At 35.3% G+C, this 21,029-nt stretch overlaps 1 protein-coding gene across 3 annotated transcripts in view; it reads right to left on the reverse strand.

The window, feature by feature from the left end:
- Window positions 1-21,029, reverse strand: part of CRISPLD1 (cysteine rich secretory protein LCCL domain containing 1) — a 40,591-nt gene that overhangs the window by 12,447 nt on the left and 7,115 nt on the right. For 2 of the 3 annotated variants that reach the window (XM_044245431.1, XM_044245432.1), the window contains exons 3-10: window positions 5,759-5,877; window positions 5,271-5,403; window positions 4,098-4,213; window positions 3,294-3,394; window positions 1,268-1,408; window positions 985-1,045; window positions 811-877; window positions 475-605 (exon numbers count right to left, since the gene is read on the reverse strand). In XM_044245431.1, coding sequence (XP_044101366.1) covers window positions 475-605; window positions 811-877; window positions 985-1,045; window positions 1,268-1,408; window positions 3,294-3,394; window positions 4,098-4,213; window positions 5,271-5,403; window positions 5,759-5,877 — 869 coding nt within the window. Of the gene's footprint in view, window positions 1-474; window positions 606-810; window positions 878-984; window positions 1,046-1,267; window positions 1,409-3,293; window positions 3,395-4,097; window positions 4,214-5,270; window positions 5,404-5,758; window positions 5,878-21,029 lie in introns of those variants that run through there. The other variant, XM_044245433.1, reaches the window with a different exon arrangement.

Below are 21,029 nucleotides of genomic sequence, written 5' to 3' on the forward strand. Positions count from 1 at the left end.
ACAAAAGTACATAATATATTACATATTTAGAGAACTTTTCAAAATGCTCTTTTACATATTAATCGAATTTATCTTATTAACAAAGTTATTGTTGCATGAAATAAACCATTTTCCATAAGCAGAGCAGGCAGAATATGCAAATCAATTAGACTTCTCTGGGGTATTTTCTTTTATGGCTGAAAAAAATCTGTTGCTTTACATCAAGAAAAACTGTAAATTTGTACATTCTCAGTTTCACTGAGAATGAAACTCCAGAAAATGTGGAGCTTTAGCATGTTCTTTATGAGTAAAACTGCTCAATTTTGAATTTACATACTTCAGCTCCTTTTCGTCTTCAGAAATTACTGAGCTCAAATGAGCCTTGACGATTACCAACTTCCACATAAATCTTTCTATGCTGGGCTCTGAAAGAATTTGTCAATTCATTATTACAATTTAAAATCATCCCATCCAAAAGATCATTTGTGTACTTACCCGATTGTTTGAATACCATTTCTATTGGATTTGATGAAATAATGTTTTCTTCCTTGTCTAGTGATATCTACCCAACCGCCATCATTGTCTATTATACCATAATGAATTGCAGCTCTACAGATGCTGGATTGCTTGCAGAAAAAAGAAAGGAGAAAAGGACATTAAAATACCAAGAGTTCTCCATAGGATACATCTAATAACTATTTACATGACTTTAAGTTAAACATATTTGAGCAAAATATCTGTATTTATATAAATTGCTATTTTTGCATTTAAAAAAATCAAATATTTTGTAAAAAGATCCTATTCCCAAATCATGATATTTATAGTACTTACCATTTCATAGTGTACACTGCCAATAACTTTAGCTTTACTATCCAAACAGCCAGCCGGGCATTCATATCTAATGAAAGTAATTGAGAACAAAATTCAGTTTCTCTGAATGTCAGTGCAAAATGAAAAAAACCTCCTATTTTGTCAGGTAATTTTGAGAATAATAACAAATATTACCTATTGCAGGTTGTTCCTTTGCACTGATCTCTTAATCTTACGTCACAAGAAACAATTTGGGCTGAAAAAAGAAAAAATACCAAAATAATTTAGATAATGTAAAAGCTGCTGTATTTCATCACATATAGTCTAATGTCAAGCTTCTGTCATTCTCAAACTGTCCCAATTAATAAAATATGCATATGCATATTTTTGTAAACTTTAAAATTTTTTTAATTAAAAAATATTCATATGCATATTTTTGTAAACTTTAAAATTTGTGTAAATTATGCAGAGGTCTTACACATTTGCTGTGTGCTTATCACTTCATTTCTGTTACTATCATCTGCTCTTGTCTGAACATGGGTGTCACGGACTTGTGACTGCTGCCGTTCAATTTCATTTGTTTCTTCTTCTCGAGGAGGATAATACCTGTCTGATCCTTCTGTTAGAGAGAATAGATTTAAGAAATATGAGCCCACCTTAAATGTCCACAAATCATCAAATAATAACAAACCATTAGATGCCTGGGTAACATTTAAAACTAGAAAACTAAAAAAATCTGTAGATTTTTTGGCACAGGTGTTGTTGGCTTAAGGTGGTGATCTTATCTATTGCATTGGAGTAAATAAAATAAATGTATAAGGCTTTGAACTCTTGATTCATTTATGCTTCCATCTGGCTAACATTAAATAGAGTCATTTCTAAACTTGCTTTATATTTGAGCGTGATATCAGTGATTGCCTTTCATAACAGAACCATGAAGTCTACACTGTGATCTAATGATGTAAGGGCTTGTGTATTTGAATTTGTTTTCCAAAATGAAATCATATTTTTAAGAGAATCGCTTTTAAAATTTTCCAAAGGGTCACATTTAAAATTCTCCCAAAAAGAAATTCAGCTTAAAGGAGGCATGCCATGCCCTTCTAATTTACTACAATGTCAGTTTCCATAGAAATGTTTTTCTCTTTTAGAAGGAAATCCAATGTGCAGAAATTTAAACTTAACAATGGAGAATTTAATTTTTTTTCCAGGTTGACATATCAAGGGTTTAACGGAGGCATAATGTGTGTTATTTTCATGTATGTCCAAGAACTCAGAACCTAGAAAAGGAAGTATGAGTTCAGAGGAGAGTCAGTTTTAAATAAAATAGTGGTCACTGGTGGAGGGGCAAGTAGGTTGGAGGTTTAGAGATGGAGAAAATGGAAAACAGACTCACACACAATGAAAATTGCTTCTAGGAATGAAAAACAGCTCATATACCAGAGTGAAATAAATCGTGACTTCTTGTCTGGTCATTATAGTAATGGGCACTCAGTCATCAGGGAAAAGACACATCTCTTATGAGTACTTAAAAGGAGCTGCATTAATTCATATTTTCTAAAACACTTAACCTACATTAATCTTCATTCAGTCGTCATTAAGAAAAAAGTACAAGGGAATAGAAATGTTCACTTGGATGCCCAGAAAGAGTAGGATTTTCACAAAGCTTTATCATACAATTCTTCTCTTCATGTGCTGTAAGCAGGAGATCAAATTTATATGTATATTTTAGCACATCAGATGCATTTCAGAGCACTACTTTTATAACAGTCTTACAATACTATGAGAGCTTTTATTATTGGTTGTTTTGGCCTGAGAATTCATATATTCCGCAATATGGAGCACAGAATTAGTATATTTCTTTGAGCATCATTTAGTAAGTTTCATGGATAGGTATTTTGGCAAAAACTCTTTAAGTGTTAAAAATAAACTGTATTAGATTGCTAAATCCTTCAAAAATTAAGGCACTTATAAAAATAATTCTAGTCAATAATATATTAAGGTGGCTTTTTAAAAAAAAGATTTATCTATTTATTTATTAGACACGAAGATAGAAAGAGAGAGCACAAGTAGGCAGAGCAGCAGGCAGAGGGAGAGGAAGAAGCAAGGCTCTCCACTGAGCAGGGATCCCAAAGCAGGGCTCGACCCTGGGATTATGACCTGAGCTGAAAGCAGCTGCTTAACCAACTAAGCCACCTAGGCACCCCTACTAAGGTGACTTTTTAAAAATGTAAATGTGTACTTGTCACTCTGAGATAATTCCAAAGTAGAATTAGAAGTGGTTACCTGAAATACATATGAAACTTTCCTTTAAAAACATATTTGATACAACAGACTTATTAATATTATACTTTTAAAAATATTTATAATGGCTTCAAAATATTTTAAATAGAGTTCTGGGAATTTTTAATGTAGTAATTAAATATGCTTTTTGCCTTTTAAATACAAATTAATGTAGAAGTTGGATTAAGATATGAAACTGAATATTATGACACAATATCACATACCTTTGTAGCACAGATTTTCTCTACAGCCTCCTCCAAAACTAGGTGGGCAAGCAGAACAGGGCCGTCCATGTTTATAGGGCGCATGACCCCACCAGTTTCCCCTTAAAGAGATGATCCACTCTATTAAGAGTTAGTCTAATATAGCATAATTTATAAGACACTGTAAAATTTGCTATTTTCTAAGTAATTATTTTGGTGTATAGATTTAGAACATTTAATCTTTCATCGCAGAGTCCCTTCAGTTACTAAGTTTATATATGAACTGTTGCCTCATTCTTTTGAAAATATTTAAGTCATTTGTTATGTATACTGTTAAAAATTACAAAATTAAACTTCATAGAACACTAAGCTCTGTTATGGGATATTCATCCATATTCCATTTGTTTTAACGAAGAGAGTTTAGACTTAGATTTGTCCCTATGTAAAGTTGTAATATTTTCAACATAGTTATTCAGTGGTCTTTACACAGGTGAAAATACATTTCTCAATTATTCTATAGTTTTTCATCTCTAATAGATCTAAATTATTAAAACTACTTATGTAATATAGCATAATGAGTAAAACCAAAGACTTAAAAATATAATTCCTGTCTTCACAAAGATCATATTTTCAATATTCATATTCCTTTTAAGCACTGATTTTATTCATCGGGCAACCATAATTGTTGTCATATTAAATAACCGGAGTTACAACAATATCGTTAATTCAGTAATACCACTGAAAATGAGAAAAAAGATTGGGATATAAAGTTACTTCATATTGCTGGGAAAATTTACATATAAAAGTAATGTTTTGTCTACTTACTTTGGGGAGTAATTGCACACCAAGTAGACAGCTTTGGGCCATATCTGTCCCCAGATGTTCATGTTATGACACAAATTAATGGCACAGCCTATTCTGCTACTTGTTGCCCACACCACCTACATTAGAGAAACAAAAACAAAGGCTCAGAAAAGGTAGGCTGAGACAAAGTAAGACAACAACATATCGCAGAGAGAAGTGTATAAAACTGAACTTGAAAAATGAACCTTTATCATTCAGTATGAAATAAAGCAATGTCAAAAGGATACTTTTTCTGAGACTGTGGGAAGTGCTTGATTCAATTTAAAGAAGAGTGTTACAGGTAAATAACTCTGTCTAGCTCTTAAACATAACCATCTTCAAAATATACATTTACTAAATAGTTCAAAAGTTACACCCTCACAAACCCAAATCTGTGTTAGTGTGTCTACGAAGAGTCTTACCTAACAAAGGAATGAAATTTCTCATCTTAAACTGTACTGAAACAAAAATGTAGAGACTCAGATGTCTTAAACAATGTGTACTTTCATAGTATGACTGCTTATTAGGGAATTAAGTGCTGATTTGACTTTGTCATATGCAAAGGCAGAATAATTTGCTTTATATTCACTAAAAATCAGCTGTAGAGATTCTAGTAACTCAGATCTGTTGTGAGATTTATCTAGTTGAATTTACCCTTAGTGGTTTGATTTAGAGGTTTACAACTTATCCAATACCAACTGTGAACACTGAATAAAATATATATGATGTATAAGGTGTATATATACATATAATATATAAAATGTAGATATATAAATGCTGCACACATGTAAATATTGAGTATTGTGGTAAATAAAACTATATTTTATATAAAATATAAAATTAAAATAAAATAAAATGATCCCGGACTTTGAAGATGGTAAATTTCTCCATGGGCATTTCCTGGGGCCAGATTAAAAATGTTTCACATATAAAATAACTAAAATAATGTTTTTTTTTTAAATTGGTGTTTGGACTTTCCCTAGTAATTACTTTTATCATTTATAGAAATTGATAAGTCTATTCTACATAAATCAATATCTATGTTTTTAAATAATCACACCAAATTATACAAGACACACATTCAGTAGCTTAAATTCTGCCACAGTTACACAAACTCGACTTAGAAAAATGAGGTATAATATACCCAAAACATACCTGTGTATAATGAGTACACACAGGACCAGAACATCTGAATGGACAGTATGGGTTGCATTCATGTTCATAAGGGTAGCTGAAGTCTCTCACTTCATCATACCATGCTTGTACATGAAATGTTGGTGGCCTGTATCTATTTGAAAGACAATAACCACCAAGAGTAAGTAAAGCGGGAGAAAATGTAAAAACCGAATATTGAAAAATAGATCGATAAAGTTTAGCAGAGAGATATTCTTGCATAAGTTGTTAATGTTAAATATTATGCCCATTACATCACTAATAGGTCAATGATTTAAACAAAAAATAAGACTAAAATATTGCTGATATTTTGTTATGACATTTGTTTTTTGTTTTTTGCTGTTATTTGTGTGGGTGTGATCATTTGTTTTCCTTTTAGGCTCTAACACTTTGAAAATATTCAGTGCTGAATTAATAAGTATTTCAAGCAGTTACACTGTCAAAAACAAAAAAGTTACACTTTACCCTACCTTCCCCAGTGCGCTCCCAAGTTCTGTCCAATTGATGGAAGCAAACTTGCAGGTCCATGTTCCCACAAACAAGTTTCAGCCCAGGATTCTGCAGATCTTTCCAGCTCTACATCCCATGTCTATAGTTTAAAATGAAAACAACACACAGATACAAACAGATAATGTATTTGTTTGGTGTTTGGACATTTCTTCAGAATATAGTATGCTTCAGTTCACTTTCTTCCATTCTTACTGCTTTACAAAGTCAACATCTTAGTCTGGGTTCCCACCATCTCTCACCTACATTTTTGTACTCATCTTCTGATTAATCTCCTTGCCCCCATATCTTATCCCTCCAATCTGCCCCACAAGTGTTCAGAATTTCCTAAGTGAGTACAAATATGCTTAGGTGATTTCTCTGTCAAACACATCCAACAAATTCCCATACACATAAAGTCCAAGACCCCTGGACCCACTGTTCCTTATCATAAAACATGCTATTTCTTACTCTTGCTGGCATTGTTTCCTCTGTCTAAAGCATCATTTTTCCCAGCTATTTGCCACACAGAGCATATTCTTTTTTCACAGGCCAGCTTCCGATAATACATTTTAGACACACTTTTTCATTTCTCTCAGATATAGGCTATTCTCTCCTTTGAGTTGTTTGGAGGCAGTCATTTAATTCACACTGGTATCTTTGGCTCATTTTTGTGTTTTCTGTCTATCATATAGACAAGGTGATTAATAAATGCTTATTGAGTATACAAATGGTGAATGAATCTGATTCCTATAAAAATGCATATGCATTAAAAATACATATGCATTTTTATAGACAACACTCAATGAGGGTGATTAATTTGTAATTTTAACATAATTTACAAAGAAATTGTAATTTAAATTACAAAAATTTAAAAAGTACAAAATTTAAAATTTACAAACTTTAAAATTACAAAATTTAAAATTACAAAATTATTACTGAAATTGTTTTGTATGTCCTAGCTTTAGTGTTCAATTTGTTAAGTTGAAAAACAGGCAGTGTAGTAGGAAATGTGTTTGTAAAAACCCAGAGTTAGGCTGAGCCGGGTTCGGTCTCAGCACAATCACAGAACTCTGGGCATGTTTAGAGGATAGGAAAGAGTCCTGGAACTGAAACAAGAGCTCACAGCCTAAGGTGATAGCAATGAAGATGGAGAAGAGCACACAGACTGAAATCATGTTTCAGAATTTAAATTCCTAGAAGCTGACAGATAACTGAAGGTAGGTTGTGGCGTGCCGGGGGATGGGGGGCAGGGATGAAGATGATGAAGGGTACCAAATTGGAAGAAGGAAAATACAGAAAGAGAAATGGATTGTTCCCATGGAAATATGTTCAATGTTTCTCAATGCAATGTGTGCTAAGGAGACAGTGGAAATAGAAGACTGGGGTTCTGGGGAAAGAAATCTGGACTGGAATGCCTAGGTGGCTCAGTGGGTTAAGCCGCTGCCTTCAGCTCAGGTCATGATCTCAGGGTCCTGGGATCGAGTCCCACATCGGGCTCTCTGCTCAGCAGGGAGCCTGCTTCCTCCTCTCTCTCTGCCTGCCTCTCTGCCTACTTGAGATCTCTCTGTCAAATAAATAAATCAAATCTTTAAAAAAAAAAAAAAAAGAAATCTGGACTGAAGATAGGAGTTTTGAAGCTATTCACCCAGAGATGACTTTCTTTAGGAAGATGATACAGAAAGAGAAGAGGAATGAAAAGAAAATTCTGAGATTATCAACCTTAAATGGGAGAAAAAAACAATGAATTAGTAAAATAAACCAGGGAAAATGGGATCAGAAAGGTGAAGGGGAAACTGTAAGAGGATTAAATTATAAAGCAACAGGACAAGGATTCCATGCATAAAGAGCAGGCAACAAGATCAAATGCCACAGAGACTTCCAGGAAGACAAGAGCTGCTAAGTGTTAATTCATGATCAAGAACAATTTCAGATCAATGCTAGAGAGAAAATCAGGACACATAGGCACATACTCGACTGGAAGGAGAAAGTGAAGAAAGCAAGTGTGTGTTACTTTGTTAAGACTTCAGAAAGGAAAAAGAGAAATGTGCAAAAGCTAAAAAAAAAAAAAAAAAAAAAGTAACCTGCCAGGTTCTAGGGAGAATGTGTTTGCTTGCTTTGACTTTTAAAGGGTGGAAGAAACCTAGTCGTGACTGAAGGCCAAAGAAAGCACACTAGGAAAAAAGAAGCACCAAAAAATTTTAAAAATAATAATAAATAAATTAAATAATGGCTTGAAGCCATTGTGGTGATTTTAAAACAAAGGTGGAGTTGAATCCCTCCCCCTTCCCTTCAATTTGAGCTGGATAGTAACTCTCCCCCCTTTTTAAAAATTATTATAGTCAATTAGCCAGTATATAAGAACTACCTTCTAGAAGGACACTGTGAGACTTCTCAGGCTAAGAGGAAATACAGCTTCTATTCAGTCAATTCTTTCTCTTTTAAGACACACACTTTGGGGCACCTAGGCGGAATAGGCAGTTAAACATTCCACTTTTGGTCAGGGTGGTAATCTCTGGTCCTGCTCTCAGGGTTGTGAGATCCAGCCCCCGGCTCTAGGCTTAGCGTGGAGTCTCCTTGGATTTCTCTTTCCCTCTCCCTTTGCCCTACTATACAGACAGAGAGCGAGAGGAATTTCAGTTGTTTGGTTTTCCTAGCCCAGGTATGAGGCTGTCAGTTTGCAAGTGCAGGTCACTGCAAACAAACATGTGAGAGATCCAAGTATGAACCACACAACTAAGCCCTTAAAAAGAGACTAAGCCCTTAAAAAGAGACAATTATTAAATATCACTCTAAGTAGGAAGAAACAGGTTTCTAAGATTTTCTAACATTTTACAAGTCTACCTAAGCGGATAAAACTACAATAGGTCTTTTCAAAGACATGCTGAGAAAAATGTCTTTAAATAGAGAAGATAAACTTTTTCCAGAACGACTGGAAAATATAATTAATGTTGTAATTACCTAACAAGTGGAAAGAATATCTCAATATATAGGAATAATGTACTAACCCATTATACTTTTTTGCAAAATTGATACAGTTTTAATGGATTTCCAACATGAATGCATAAGACAAAATTGGTCTTTGACTATCATACTGTTAGGTAACCTAATCAAATGATAAATATCAGTCCATGATACAATCTGTGATTTAATATGGACTTTTTAAAATCTGTATTGCTTTCTGGCAAAGTAACAATATTATGAAAACACAGTAGTCTGAAAAGGCAATTATGTTGAAAGTCCAGTCTAGACTAGAGCTCTGGTCTACTTCCTACCATTAAAAACTGGAAATAGCATGATGCAATTATTTTTGAAAATTATCTTATCATTTGCAATAAATTTTGACAAAAGGAATTTCACAAACATTCTTGTTTTGAGACGTATATATATCTCCATACCTAACCTGAAATACCACCTTTATATCTCCAAACCTACCTCCGTCATGAGCAGTCAATGGCTATCAAAAATAATAATAGCATGATAATTTTCTTTTTTTTTAAGATTTTATTTATTTATTTGACATAGAGAGAGATCACAAGTAGGCAGAGAGGCTGGCAGAGAGAGAGAGAGAGAGAGAGAGGAGGAAGCAGGCTCCCTGCTGAGCAGAGAGCCCAATGCAGGACTCAATCCCAGGACCCTGAGATCATGACCGGAGCCAAAGGCAGAGGCAAAGGCAGAAACAGACTTAACTGAGCTACCCAGGCACCCAGCATGATAACTTCAATGGGAATGAAAACACCCTTTCCCTAGTGCTTTTGGACATATGTAAATAAGGTCATTAGTCATAAATTTTCCTCTCATTTTCTTACATAGACAGACTAAAAATTAGCTTGCATTTGCTCAAAGTACTTCAATGGGTAATTAAAATACATGATACACCCTGGAAGAGTTTTCTTTCTTATTTAAATTATGAACTTCCAAATTTGTCTCTTGATGATGTCAAGTTTGGTTTCTGTTTCCTTATCTGTAACAATAGGAGGATAGAATAAATCTCTTCAATTTCTTTCAGCTTTAAAAGCCTATTATTTTGCACTTACACTCTCTTATAGAATATTCTGTATTATTTATAGAATCCTGCAAGAACTTAGAAACTGTAAAATAATCTTTCTGATGACAATAAAGGGCATTTCTAACTGAGAAACAAAAGCTGTTTTGTGATTAAAAGATGGGCAGAAGACTTGAATACACCTTTTTCCAAAGAAGACAAACAGACGGCAGCAGTAACATGAAAAAATGTTCAACATCACTAATCATCAGGGAATGCATATTGAAACAACAATGAGATATCACTCACACCAATCAGAATGGTTAGCACACACACACACAAAAAAAAAAGAAATGAAAAGAAAAGAAATAACAAATGTTGGAGAGGACGTGGAAAAGGAGGAAACCTCCTGCACTGTTGGTGGGAATACAAATTGGTGCAACCACTGTGAAAAGCAATAATGAGTTTCCTCAAAAAAATAAAAACAGAAATACCATATAATCCAGTAATTCCACTACTGAGTATTTAGCCAAAGAAAACAAAAGCATGAATTCAAAAAGATAGATCTACCCCTATGTTCACTGCAGCATTATTTATAATATTCAAGGTATGGAAAAAATCCAAATGTCTATCAATAAATGAATAAAGAAGATATGTTTCAATGCTACAATGCAATATTACTCAGCCATATAAAAGAATGAGATCTTTTCATTTGCAATAACATGGATAATTATGCTAAGTGAAATAACCCAAACAAAGAAAAATACCATAAGATTTCATGTATATGTGGAACCTAAACAAACAGAAACAGACTGAAAGGCAGAGAACAAACTAGTAGTTACCAGAGGGAAAGAAGGTGGGGCAGAGGGGTGGGCAAAATAGCTGAAAGGATTAAGATACAAACTTCCAGTTATAAATAAGTAAGTTACAGAGATGAAAAGTACAGCATAGAGAATGCACTTAATAAAACCAAATAACATTGTGTTGTAAAACAGGGTAACTATACTTATATCCTAAGCACTGCCTAACATATAGAATTGTCAAATGGCTGTTATGCACCGGAAACTAATATAACATTGTATACCAACACAATTAAATTTAAAAAAGAATTAAAGCTGTACTGTGACTTACAAGATTGCAAAATCAAAAAGGTTTCAGATCTTCCAATTATGAGTCTAGAGAAGAGCTCAATTATTACCGAATCATTTTTATTAAAGGAAGTTTTAATATTGTCCAAAACAGATAAACTGAAACTTAATTGAATATGATAAGGGTATATTCTCCGTAAGAAGTTAAAACCAGGATCCTTTCAGCTTAATCCCAAAAACACAATGATAAAACATTTGAAATAAGACATAGACTTCTACATGTAATGTTTCTGCACCGCCAAAAGGAAAGGGAATTTTCAGCCAGCTAACACATTTTTGTAAAACTGATATAGTTTTATGGACTTCTAAAATTTAATGTACATGTAACATACAGGTAACTTTTCTGCACAGCTAAAAGGAAAAAGGATTTTTAGCCAGCTTATGAATGTATAAGTTGTTGAAGAAAACCAAAGACATAAAGAATTATGTCTTTCTAAATACCATGTATAAAAGATAATTCTTGCTGTGCCTTCACTTCTGGAAAGACAGGTTTATAAATTATCCATCATGTGTCAAAACTAAATCCTTCCCCAAATCACTGCTGTGTCCTCCTATTTGAATCAGAACGTGCAATCCAAAAGTCTGACAGGATAAGTTGCCAACATGATCCTCTCCGTAGCAATAAGCTGATCTTCAAAACAGAATCTGTTATTCTATGCAAGTCACACATTTGACAGTTCATGATATTTTAGATTTAAATTCCAAATATAATGCTTCATCATACATTTTTTAAGCCACCTTCTCGGCTCCCTGTTTGTGGTATTAGTCAGAATTACAATGAAGAAACTGACATCAGTGAAATAAATAATAAGCAAGTCGATCAATGCTGAAAGAATGTATGATGTTTTTTGTGATAAAGTCACCTGGTATAAAAAGCACTATGGAAATCTGCAGTAACACATTCCTTACAACTTGGAAATTACCTCAGGTGTTTAACTACTGTGCTTCACCTGTCCTGAAAAGACTTTGTAGTGACAGGGAAAATGTACAAGGCTCAGATTTCAAAGGGAACACCTGTGTTACTATGCACAGAGGCCAGGTACTGAGAAAGTAGCATTAGCTCTGGGCAATGCACTTCTGAGAGTGTCCTGGAAGTTACAGAGATATGAGACAGATGGGGCAGTATTCTACTTAAAACACTTTAAAACAAGGCCTTAAAACCTTAAAAAAGTAGCAACCTGCAATTTAGGTAATTGTCTCTTCATTTCCTTAAAACTGAAATATTTTTGGAAATGGAAATTTAATGTGTGGATAAACACACAAGATGATTTCAATAAACCCACAGTTTCAATATTCAATAGATATGTTGAATGCATGATGTGGGGAAGACTTTCCTTGTGAGACATCAGAGCCGCTAAATCAACACCATCCTTACATAGAAATGTCTACTGATTTATCTCATCTCACTGCCAACGACCTTCCAAGTCTGGTCATAACTGAGCTAGCTCACTTATATCCCACCCCTATTCAACAGGGACCCTCAATAGCAGACTTTCCGAAATTTTAAAGAGTTTGTGGGGTGCCTGGGTGGCTCAGTGGGTTAAAGCTTCTGTCTTCAGCTCAGGTCATGGTGTCAGGATCCTGGGATAGAGCCCCGCATCGGGCTCTCTGCTCAGCGGGAAGCCTGCTTCCTCCTTTCTCTCTGCCTTCCTCTCTGTCTACTTTGATCTCTGCCTATGAAATAAATAAATAAATAAAAATCTTAAGAAAAAAAATTTTAAAAGTTTGTAAATCACCAGATCTTTTTTAAAACAGATTCTGGGGGAACCTGGATGATTCAGTCAGTTAAGCAGCCTAAGACACAGGACCCAAGTTTTCTGCCTCAAACATACACATATGATGCAAACTCAAATTGACAGGTATTCGTAATGTACCTCTGCTAAACAGAAGGTAAGCCTCTAAAAAGCTGAACTTGGATTATATTTGGAAATGGGATACCTTTGTGTTAACTTAGTGATTAATCCAAGGTGATGATGCCTTCCTTACTTTTATTAGGAGTAGTTAATAATCTTCAAGACTGTGTTCTAGATGTTTGAGGAGACTTCAGTATTTAAGGAAATCCTTTAGCAACTTGAAAAGTACCATCAATCAGGAGTGCTTTGGTGGCTCAGTTGGCGAAGCATCTGCCTTTGGTTCAGGTCATGATCCCAGGGTCCCAGGATCAATTCCCATGTCAATTCCCTGCTCAGCAGGGAGTCTGTTTCTCCTCCATCTTTCGCTTTCTCTCTCTAAAATAAATAAAATCTATTTTTTAAAAAAGTACCACCTATTAGTTAGTTCTTTAGGTTTCCATTTATAACAGGCCAATTTATAAGTGTTAACACCTGTGTTTTAATTTATCTATAGTTCTTAAAGTTTAGATAGTCAACCCTAGAAAAATGCATGATAGGAAAGATAAGCTCTCATAATAAATCACTCTACAGTATCTACTTATGCATTAGTTTATATTTTATATTTCAATTATTTCAATATAACGGGTTTGGAAAGTAAATATTTCTTATTGTTATAAGATTTTATTTATTTATTTATTTGAGAAAGAGAAAATATGAAAGAGAGAGCTCATAGGTAAGGGGGAGGGGTAGAAGGAGAAGCAGACTCCCTGCTGAGCAGGGAGCCTGATGTGGAACTGAATCCCAGAGCCATGGGATCATGATATGAGCCAAAGGTGAACCCTTAACTGACTGAGCCACCCCGGCACCTCGAAAGTAAATGAAATATTAATTGCTTTTATTTATTGTACTTAGGGATGCTTTTCTAGTTTTCAGAAAGGAAGACATGGGTTAACAAATGAACAACTTCTTCTTAGGCAAATTAGTAAAAGAAAAAGTTCATGGACACATAGAAACCAAACCGTATAATTTAGCACCATAACTTCAATTTAAACCAAACTCTAACACCAGAAACATTTAAATGATTATGTTTACATAGTTTTAATGAAACTGCTATAGTAAGGGGCTCACTGTTCTGACAGTGAGAATTCTGTGTTAACTTTTCACTAAGAAGTCCTATTGCAGGGCACCTGGGTGGCTCAGTCAGTTAAGTGTCTGCCTTCAGCTAGAGTCATGATCCCAGGGTCCTGGGATCGAGTTCTGCAGCAGGCTCTCTGCTCAGCGGGGAGCCTGCTTCCCTCTCTCCCTCTGCCTGCTGCTCTGCTTACTTGTGCTATCTCTCTGTCGAATAAATAAATAAAATCTTAAAAAAAAAAAAAAGAAGTCCTATTGTAAGAATGATAAATTGCTTTGCTTCCCAGCAGTCAACAGGAGCAACGTAAACATGGTTTCCCAGCTTCCTTAGCTGTTAAGGAAACTAGAGCTAGTTTAATAACGATAGCAATCAGGTTTTCAGGTGTCCTTTAGGAATGTCTTTAGCTTCTTCTTCTTCAATAAACAAGCAATGACTAAGATGATGATTTTAAGAAATACGGTTTTCAAAAGTCCTTATCTGAAAATCTGAGAAAGAATACCATATTTAATATTTTTCATTTGTGTCCACAAAGCCATTCTTGGTCCCTAAGTGCTAGTATTTAGGTCTCAAAAGGCGCAATCCTACATACTAATTTATTTCAGGCTCTCTTGGGCCCTGGATTTTTGCTAATGGGAGACACAAACAGGAAGTCCAAGGGTGTGAGGTGAATTTAAGTCTGTAGCACCAACTCTATTCATCCCCTTTGAATCCTCTGCCTTACTGTGATAATGACAGTGCCCTATCACACAGCCCTACTTCCAGGCAATAGTCCTCACCAGGCTGTGCCTTCACCATTCAAGCCTGGGTGCACTCCATCCTTTATGGCTCACTTCAGCCCTGTCCAACGCTGCATGTAGACCACCAAATGTTCTTTGATTAAAAACTTAAAATATAAAGCAGCATGGCCTAATAAATAGATTATGTCCATATTCATATTTTGCTTCTGAGGTGGATAAGCTGCCAATATAGAAAATATGCTGCTATAAACTGGAGGTTAGTTGACTTAACCACACCTTATTGATTCTGTGAACTACTTAAAAGAAAAAAAGTAAGGTTCACCAGATCATCGTTATAGGTTCTTATCTTCGGTGAGTTTTAGCAACCCACTATTCCAAGTAACATATTTGGATTGGTCCCATAATTTAATTTTTGGAATTCCCATACAATTATCTGTATTTAGCATTCAGTTGGCAATATGAACCCCAAACATACTTTTGGTCTGTATCTGTACTTCATCGGTATTACACAGTAGCTGAATACTTTAAAACTCAAACCCCACAAACATGCCTTTAATCATGTCTGTCTCATCTCCAGAAGCTACCTAGTCAAATGTCTTCACAGGTCAAGCTGGTGCCATCACACAAAGTGGCTGGAAAAGAGTGATGTGACCTATGGCAAGTCAGAGCAGGAATCAACACTTTAAATCTCCATGTTTTTTGGAAACACCTTGACATACTATATAGTGAACCTCCTCTGTATCTATTGGATATTTAAACTTAAAGCATTATGAACCAAATGAACCAAAAACATCTCAAAACCTCCCATACCTTTGATTCTACATGGATCTATATGCAGTATGTCTGAAATTACCAGCTCATAATGTCTTTTCCTCACAACCTTCATTCCTGCCCTCTCAATCTCTGTTGATGGCTTTGCTTTATAATTTCACTGGGGGGGAAAATGGAAGCATCCCCATGAAAATTCTCTTCTCTTTTCTTCATTGAATACACCAAACTGTCTGCTTCTGCACCTACAGCCTCAGTATTTCCTATTACAATAAATGGAATGACATTGTAGTTATATTTTCTCCCTCCCATTGCCAAGTGCTTTCTCAACTTTTTTATTGACCTACAAACATACTCTGGAAAAAAAAAAATGTAAAAAAGCCCCTATTCCATGGAGCACTGGGTGTGGTGAAAAAATAATGAATACTGTTTTTCTGAAAATAAATAAATTGGAAAAAAAAATGCCCCTATTCCCCTTTAACAATAGCTAGTTTCCTTTCTCTGATTTCCCTCACAGAAACATCATCTTAAAGAGTTACCTGAGGTAACTCCTCCTTCTCTACTACCTCTCCTCCCGTTCTCTTCTTCCCACTTCAGAAAGACTTCCAGCAAGACCCCCTGCATTGAAATTAATCTTATCAAGGTCATCAACAACATCCATGTTAACAAAACCATTGTTGGCTTTTTATTCTTCATTTTACTCAGCCTCTCCGCAATACTGAAACACTGAGTTGTCCCTTGCTGAACTTTCTTCTGGCTTCTGAGATACCAGTCTATCCTGTCTTTTCCTCCAGTCTTGCTGACCATTTTTTCTCAGCTTTCTTTGTTAGTTACTTCTCTCTGTTCAACCCCTACATACTGTGGGACCCCAAGGCTCAATACAAGGCCTTCAACTCTTGTCCATAAAAATCTCGTTGGATGATTTTGTTTGGTCAGTTAAGATGCTTCCTAATAACATCTATATAATTCCCACATTCTTATCTCTAGTTCCACCTCCCCAGTGACCATCAAAACCCAAGGGAAGATGACATTTGGCATCACAATGAAGCTAGGCCAAAAAGAAATTTCTGATTTCATCCTCACCTATTCCTGTCTGCCTCTTAGAAAATGTTTCAGCTCTCCACCAATGTGCTTAAGCAAAACCTATGAACATCCCAGATTTCTCTTTATCCTTCACGCTTCACATTAAAGCTACTAACCAAACCATTGGCAATGCCATCAAATCATACCTTGAGCCACCCACCTCTCTCCATCTTTACCACTATCATCCTGGTCCCAGTCACCATCCTCTCACACCCAGAATATAGCAATGGCTTCCCAACTATCTCTCTGTTTTCAGCCTTAGCTCTCCTTCAGACCACTCTCCTTAATGTAGTCAGAATAATTTTTGAAATGGAAATGGGCCAGGGCAATCCCTTGCAAGAAATTTTCAAATGGATTTCCACTTCACTCAGGATAAAATCCAAATTTCTCTTCACCTATAACCCAAAAGGACTTCTGGCCCATGCTTCTAAGTCTACCTCATGTTCTAACACTTCCCTCATTACTGAATAAAGTTCAGTCACACTAGCCTTCTTTGTGACCCCTGAAAATCTCCACTTCATTTCTGACTTGGAGACTTGTGTCTCCAAGTATTCCTTGTGTCCAGTATTGTGTCCAGTATTCCTTCTGCCCAGATCTTTGTATTTCTGTTTAGCTGATTCCTTCTTATAACTTAGCTCTCAGGTCAAGAGCCACCAACTCAGAAAAGCCTCCCTAACTACTCAACAAGATTATATTCTTCTTTATCATCTCATTCTGCGTATTTTCATAATTTGTTAAACTTTTTATACAATGATGTACTCTCCAGCATCAAGAACATTGCCCGACACAAAAATACTCTAACAGGACTTGTTGAATTAAATGTTTTCTCAAACACAAGTTCATCAATAACACCATCCTATGGTGAGTGCCGTGAATTGTGTAGGACTGATGATTCACAGACCTTTAGTCCTGAAACAAATAATAACACTATATGTTTTTTTTTTTTAAAAAAAGTCCATCATAAATCGGTTTAATCAATATAAAAAAAAGTCCATCATAAATCGGTTTAATCAATATAAAAGTTTTTTTGTAACTTCCTAAAATTCTGAAGGCAACAGATATATAGGAAAATAAGGAAAGCGTTACTTAGACATACTGTAATACTTGAACTAGACAATTCATTACCACTTGAATTTGTACTTTCTCTTCCAATGAACTAAATATTATATATATATATATATATGTATATATAGTACATAATAGCATATAAGACATATAGGTCAGTTTTATAAATATTTGGCTTTAACTGAATTAGCAAAAATCATTAAAAATATGAGAATTTAAATTTTAAATCATGTATAATCATTAGTTGTATAAACTCCTAAAAAGACAATAAGAGGATACAGCTAAACAATAGCAAAGGATGTTCTTGAACTAAATATCATTCAATTATGATTATAAATCATTATAAATGGTTATTTTGTTTTTAATGAAGGCATTCAGTAAAGGTAAAAAAATAATTACTCAATAATTACATTTTCCTCTTGACTGTTATTATAAATGTGGGATATGTTCCCTAATTGAGTTAAGTCTTCTAAAACCACATTGAAAATTTTTGGTTAGAAAAGAGTTAATGCAGATACCACCTGGCCCATAGAAAATGAAACACATATATTTGATGAATGAGTGAATGAACACACATGCTCATTTTTTCATCCCATTCTGCCCATCTACCCTTGGACCACTAAGACTTCACCTAAACGGTCAGCTCTTCAATGTGGCCTCCATATTGTTAAACTCAAGACTCTTCATTTCATTTAATCTATTTATAAGTAACATCTAACATAGCCGACCACCATTTCTGCCTCTGTTCATTTAGCTTCTAGAACATAATGCTCCTAGGTTTTTCGCTGTTGTTATTGTTTTTTTCCCCCTAATTTTCAATTTTCGTTGCTGTTTCTCCCCACCTCTCTATCTCTACACCATAAAGTATGTTAAGGGCTCACTTCTCAAACATCTCTATCTATACTCATTTCCTCAATGATCTCTCTCTTCATGCTTTTAAATACCATAAATGCTGATAAATGTTAATTTGATGTTCCAGATTAGACTCTACCACAATTGTCTAATTGCATACTTGACAAATTCCCTTGGATATTTAGCTAAATCTTAAGTTTAATGTGTCCAAAATTGAGCCTCAGCTTTCTCTACCAAGAGTTGATCTACATTCTTCCCTATCTTAAAAATACCACAACTCCAATACTTCTAGTTCCTCAGGCAAAAACTACACAGCCATACACCATATCCAAAATCTGTTAACTCCAAAATAAAATAAAATCCTAATGCTATACCTCATGATAAAGAAACTGGTGTTTACTGGGCAAGAACTAGGCCACTATACTGTCCTGCTTCTCATGCCAAGGGTCTCATCTTCTGTTGTTAATGGAGGGAGTGAGACAGTGGACTGGCTTTTTGGAAGAGAGAAAACCATATGGAGAAACAGGAGGCATCCTTATTCTGGGAAGTGAGAAGGTAGAGGTTGATTCCACCTCCTCTAATCTCTTGGAATTTGGTTGGCAAATGGGTATCAGGTTATGAGGAATTTGAGAAACAAGAAAGAGGATCATAGGGGAAGGGAGGGATAAATGAAACAAGATGAAACCAGAGAGGGAGACAAAACATAAGAGACTCTTAATGTCACAAAACAAACTGAGGGTTGCTAGAGGGCAGGTGGGGGAGGGATAGGGTGGCTGAGGGATGGACACTGGGGAGGGTATGTGCTATGGTGAGTGCCGTGAATTGTGTAGGACTGATGATTCACAGACCTTTAGTCCTGAAACAAATAATAACACTATATGTTTTTTTTTTTTAAAAAGTAAAAAAAAAAAAAAAATGTGTTTCAAGTAACTGGGTGACTTCTGGGATCTCTGTAACCATTTAAGAAGTCACTACAAGTTGAAAGACACAGGGTCTTCACCATTGGTATTAAACTAGAATAGAAACACCATCCATTTTCAAAAAACTGCAGCCAGGAATTGATTTCATCCTGCATCAAATGCAGAAACTCCCAGCCTAGTGGCTGCCTGGCTCACTGAAGCAAGTTGAATCTTGCAATAGGCTTCCTTGAAATTTTCAAAATTGATGTTACGATTACAAAGGGGTTTTAGTGTGTATTCACACTTTTGCCACTTCTCACCACCTTCATGGCTACTAGTCTTCAGTGTTAGATGGATTAGTGCAATAGCTTTGCCTCCCTGCTCACACTTTTGCCCCGCCTCGTACCACCTAACTTCTGTTCTCAACAAACCCAGGTGATTCTGTATAAGTACAAAATCATACTATTCCTCTGTTCACACAGTTCAAATGGTTTCTTACCACTCAGACTGAAAGTGAGTTTTCTTTTTTTTCAAGATTTTCTTTATTTATTTGTCAGAGGGATAGAAAGCACAAACAGTGGGAGAAGCAGGCAGAGAGAGGGGGAGAAGCAGGCTCCCCATAGAGCAGGGAGCCTGATGTGGGGATCGACCCCAGGACCCGGAGATCATGACCTGAGCTGAAGGCAGACGCTTAACTGACTGAGCCACCCAGGTGGCCCTGAAAGTGAGTTTCTACAATGATCTAAATCTGTCCTTCTCAGTTAAATTTCTGATCTCACTTTCTACCTTACTCCCCACCCTCCCTCTGTATACGGGCCCTTTGCTGAGTATGGTGATTCAGGATCTTCACACCTATTCCAGACAAAGAATGTTTGTTGTGTTTACTTCTGGGTCCTAGTGGTACCTACCATGTAGTAAACCTCTAATACCTGCTGAATGAAGGAGCAAATAACAATAACAACTTCAAAATCTTGTGGAATTTTCTGGCTTTGAGTGCTCCTTTCTCCTCCTTAAACTACTTCTCTCCTCTTTCCTTTCTAAGACCCTAGATTTGCTGTTTACATTTAAGGAGATATCTTTAATCTCGCCAAACTTCAGGGTAATAACTAGATTATATAAAACTGGACTGTTATGTCGCTTTCTTCCCATGGGTATTGCGATTTACAATGCAACTTCTGAAAAAAATACATTAATTGTAAGTTCCATTGTCTTTAAAAAACAATAACCATTTATTTAAATTATGATTTTGAGATTTTTTTAATTGTGTTGACCAAGATACCGAGAACCATATAAAACTTCATTATATCTAAACAATACTATTAAGATAAAATGCTTTAGGAAAATTAAAGAAGCTATCTTAAATACAGAATAAAAAGCCTTAATAACTTAAATAATAATATTTTTTGAATCAAGAAATATTTCATGTACCTTTAAGTGAATGAATATTATATTGTATATCAATAAAAGATGAAAATGTTTAATTTTTGAAAATTACCAAGTAGGCACCAACATACACAGGGAAAACAATTGCTTTTGGAATCAAGACTTGTGACAAAACCCTAGTTGATGTGAATTCCTGCCACTTTTAACAAGATAAAAAATGCAACATGGAGCTTTGGGTAAATGAGTTATGATGTCATCATTTCATCACCTGCATTTATTCTGGATATATGTAAAAGGTGGCAAATAATGTCAGAAAATATAGATTAATGAGAGTAAACAGAGCAACTCATAAGACAAAGATCACTCAGGTC

The sequence above is a fragment of the Neovison vison genome, chromosome 4 (assembly GCF_020171115.1).
Source record: "Neovison vison isolate M4711 chromosome 4, ASM_NN_V1, whole genome shotgun sequence".
Lineage (NCBI taxonomy): Eukaryota > Metazoa > Chordata > Mammalia > Carnivora > Mustelidae > Neogale > Neogale vison.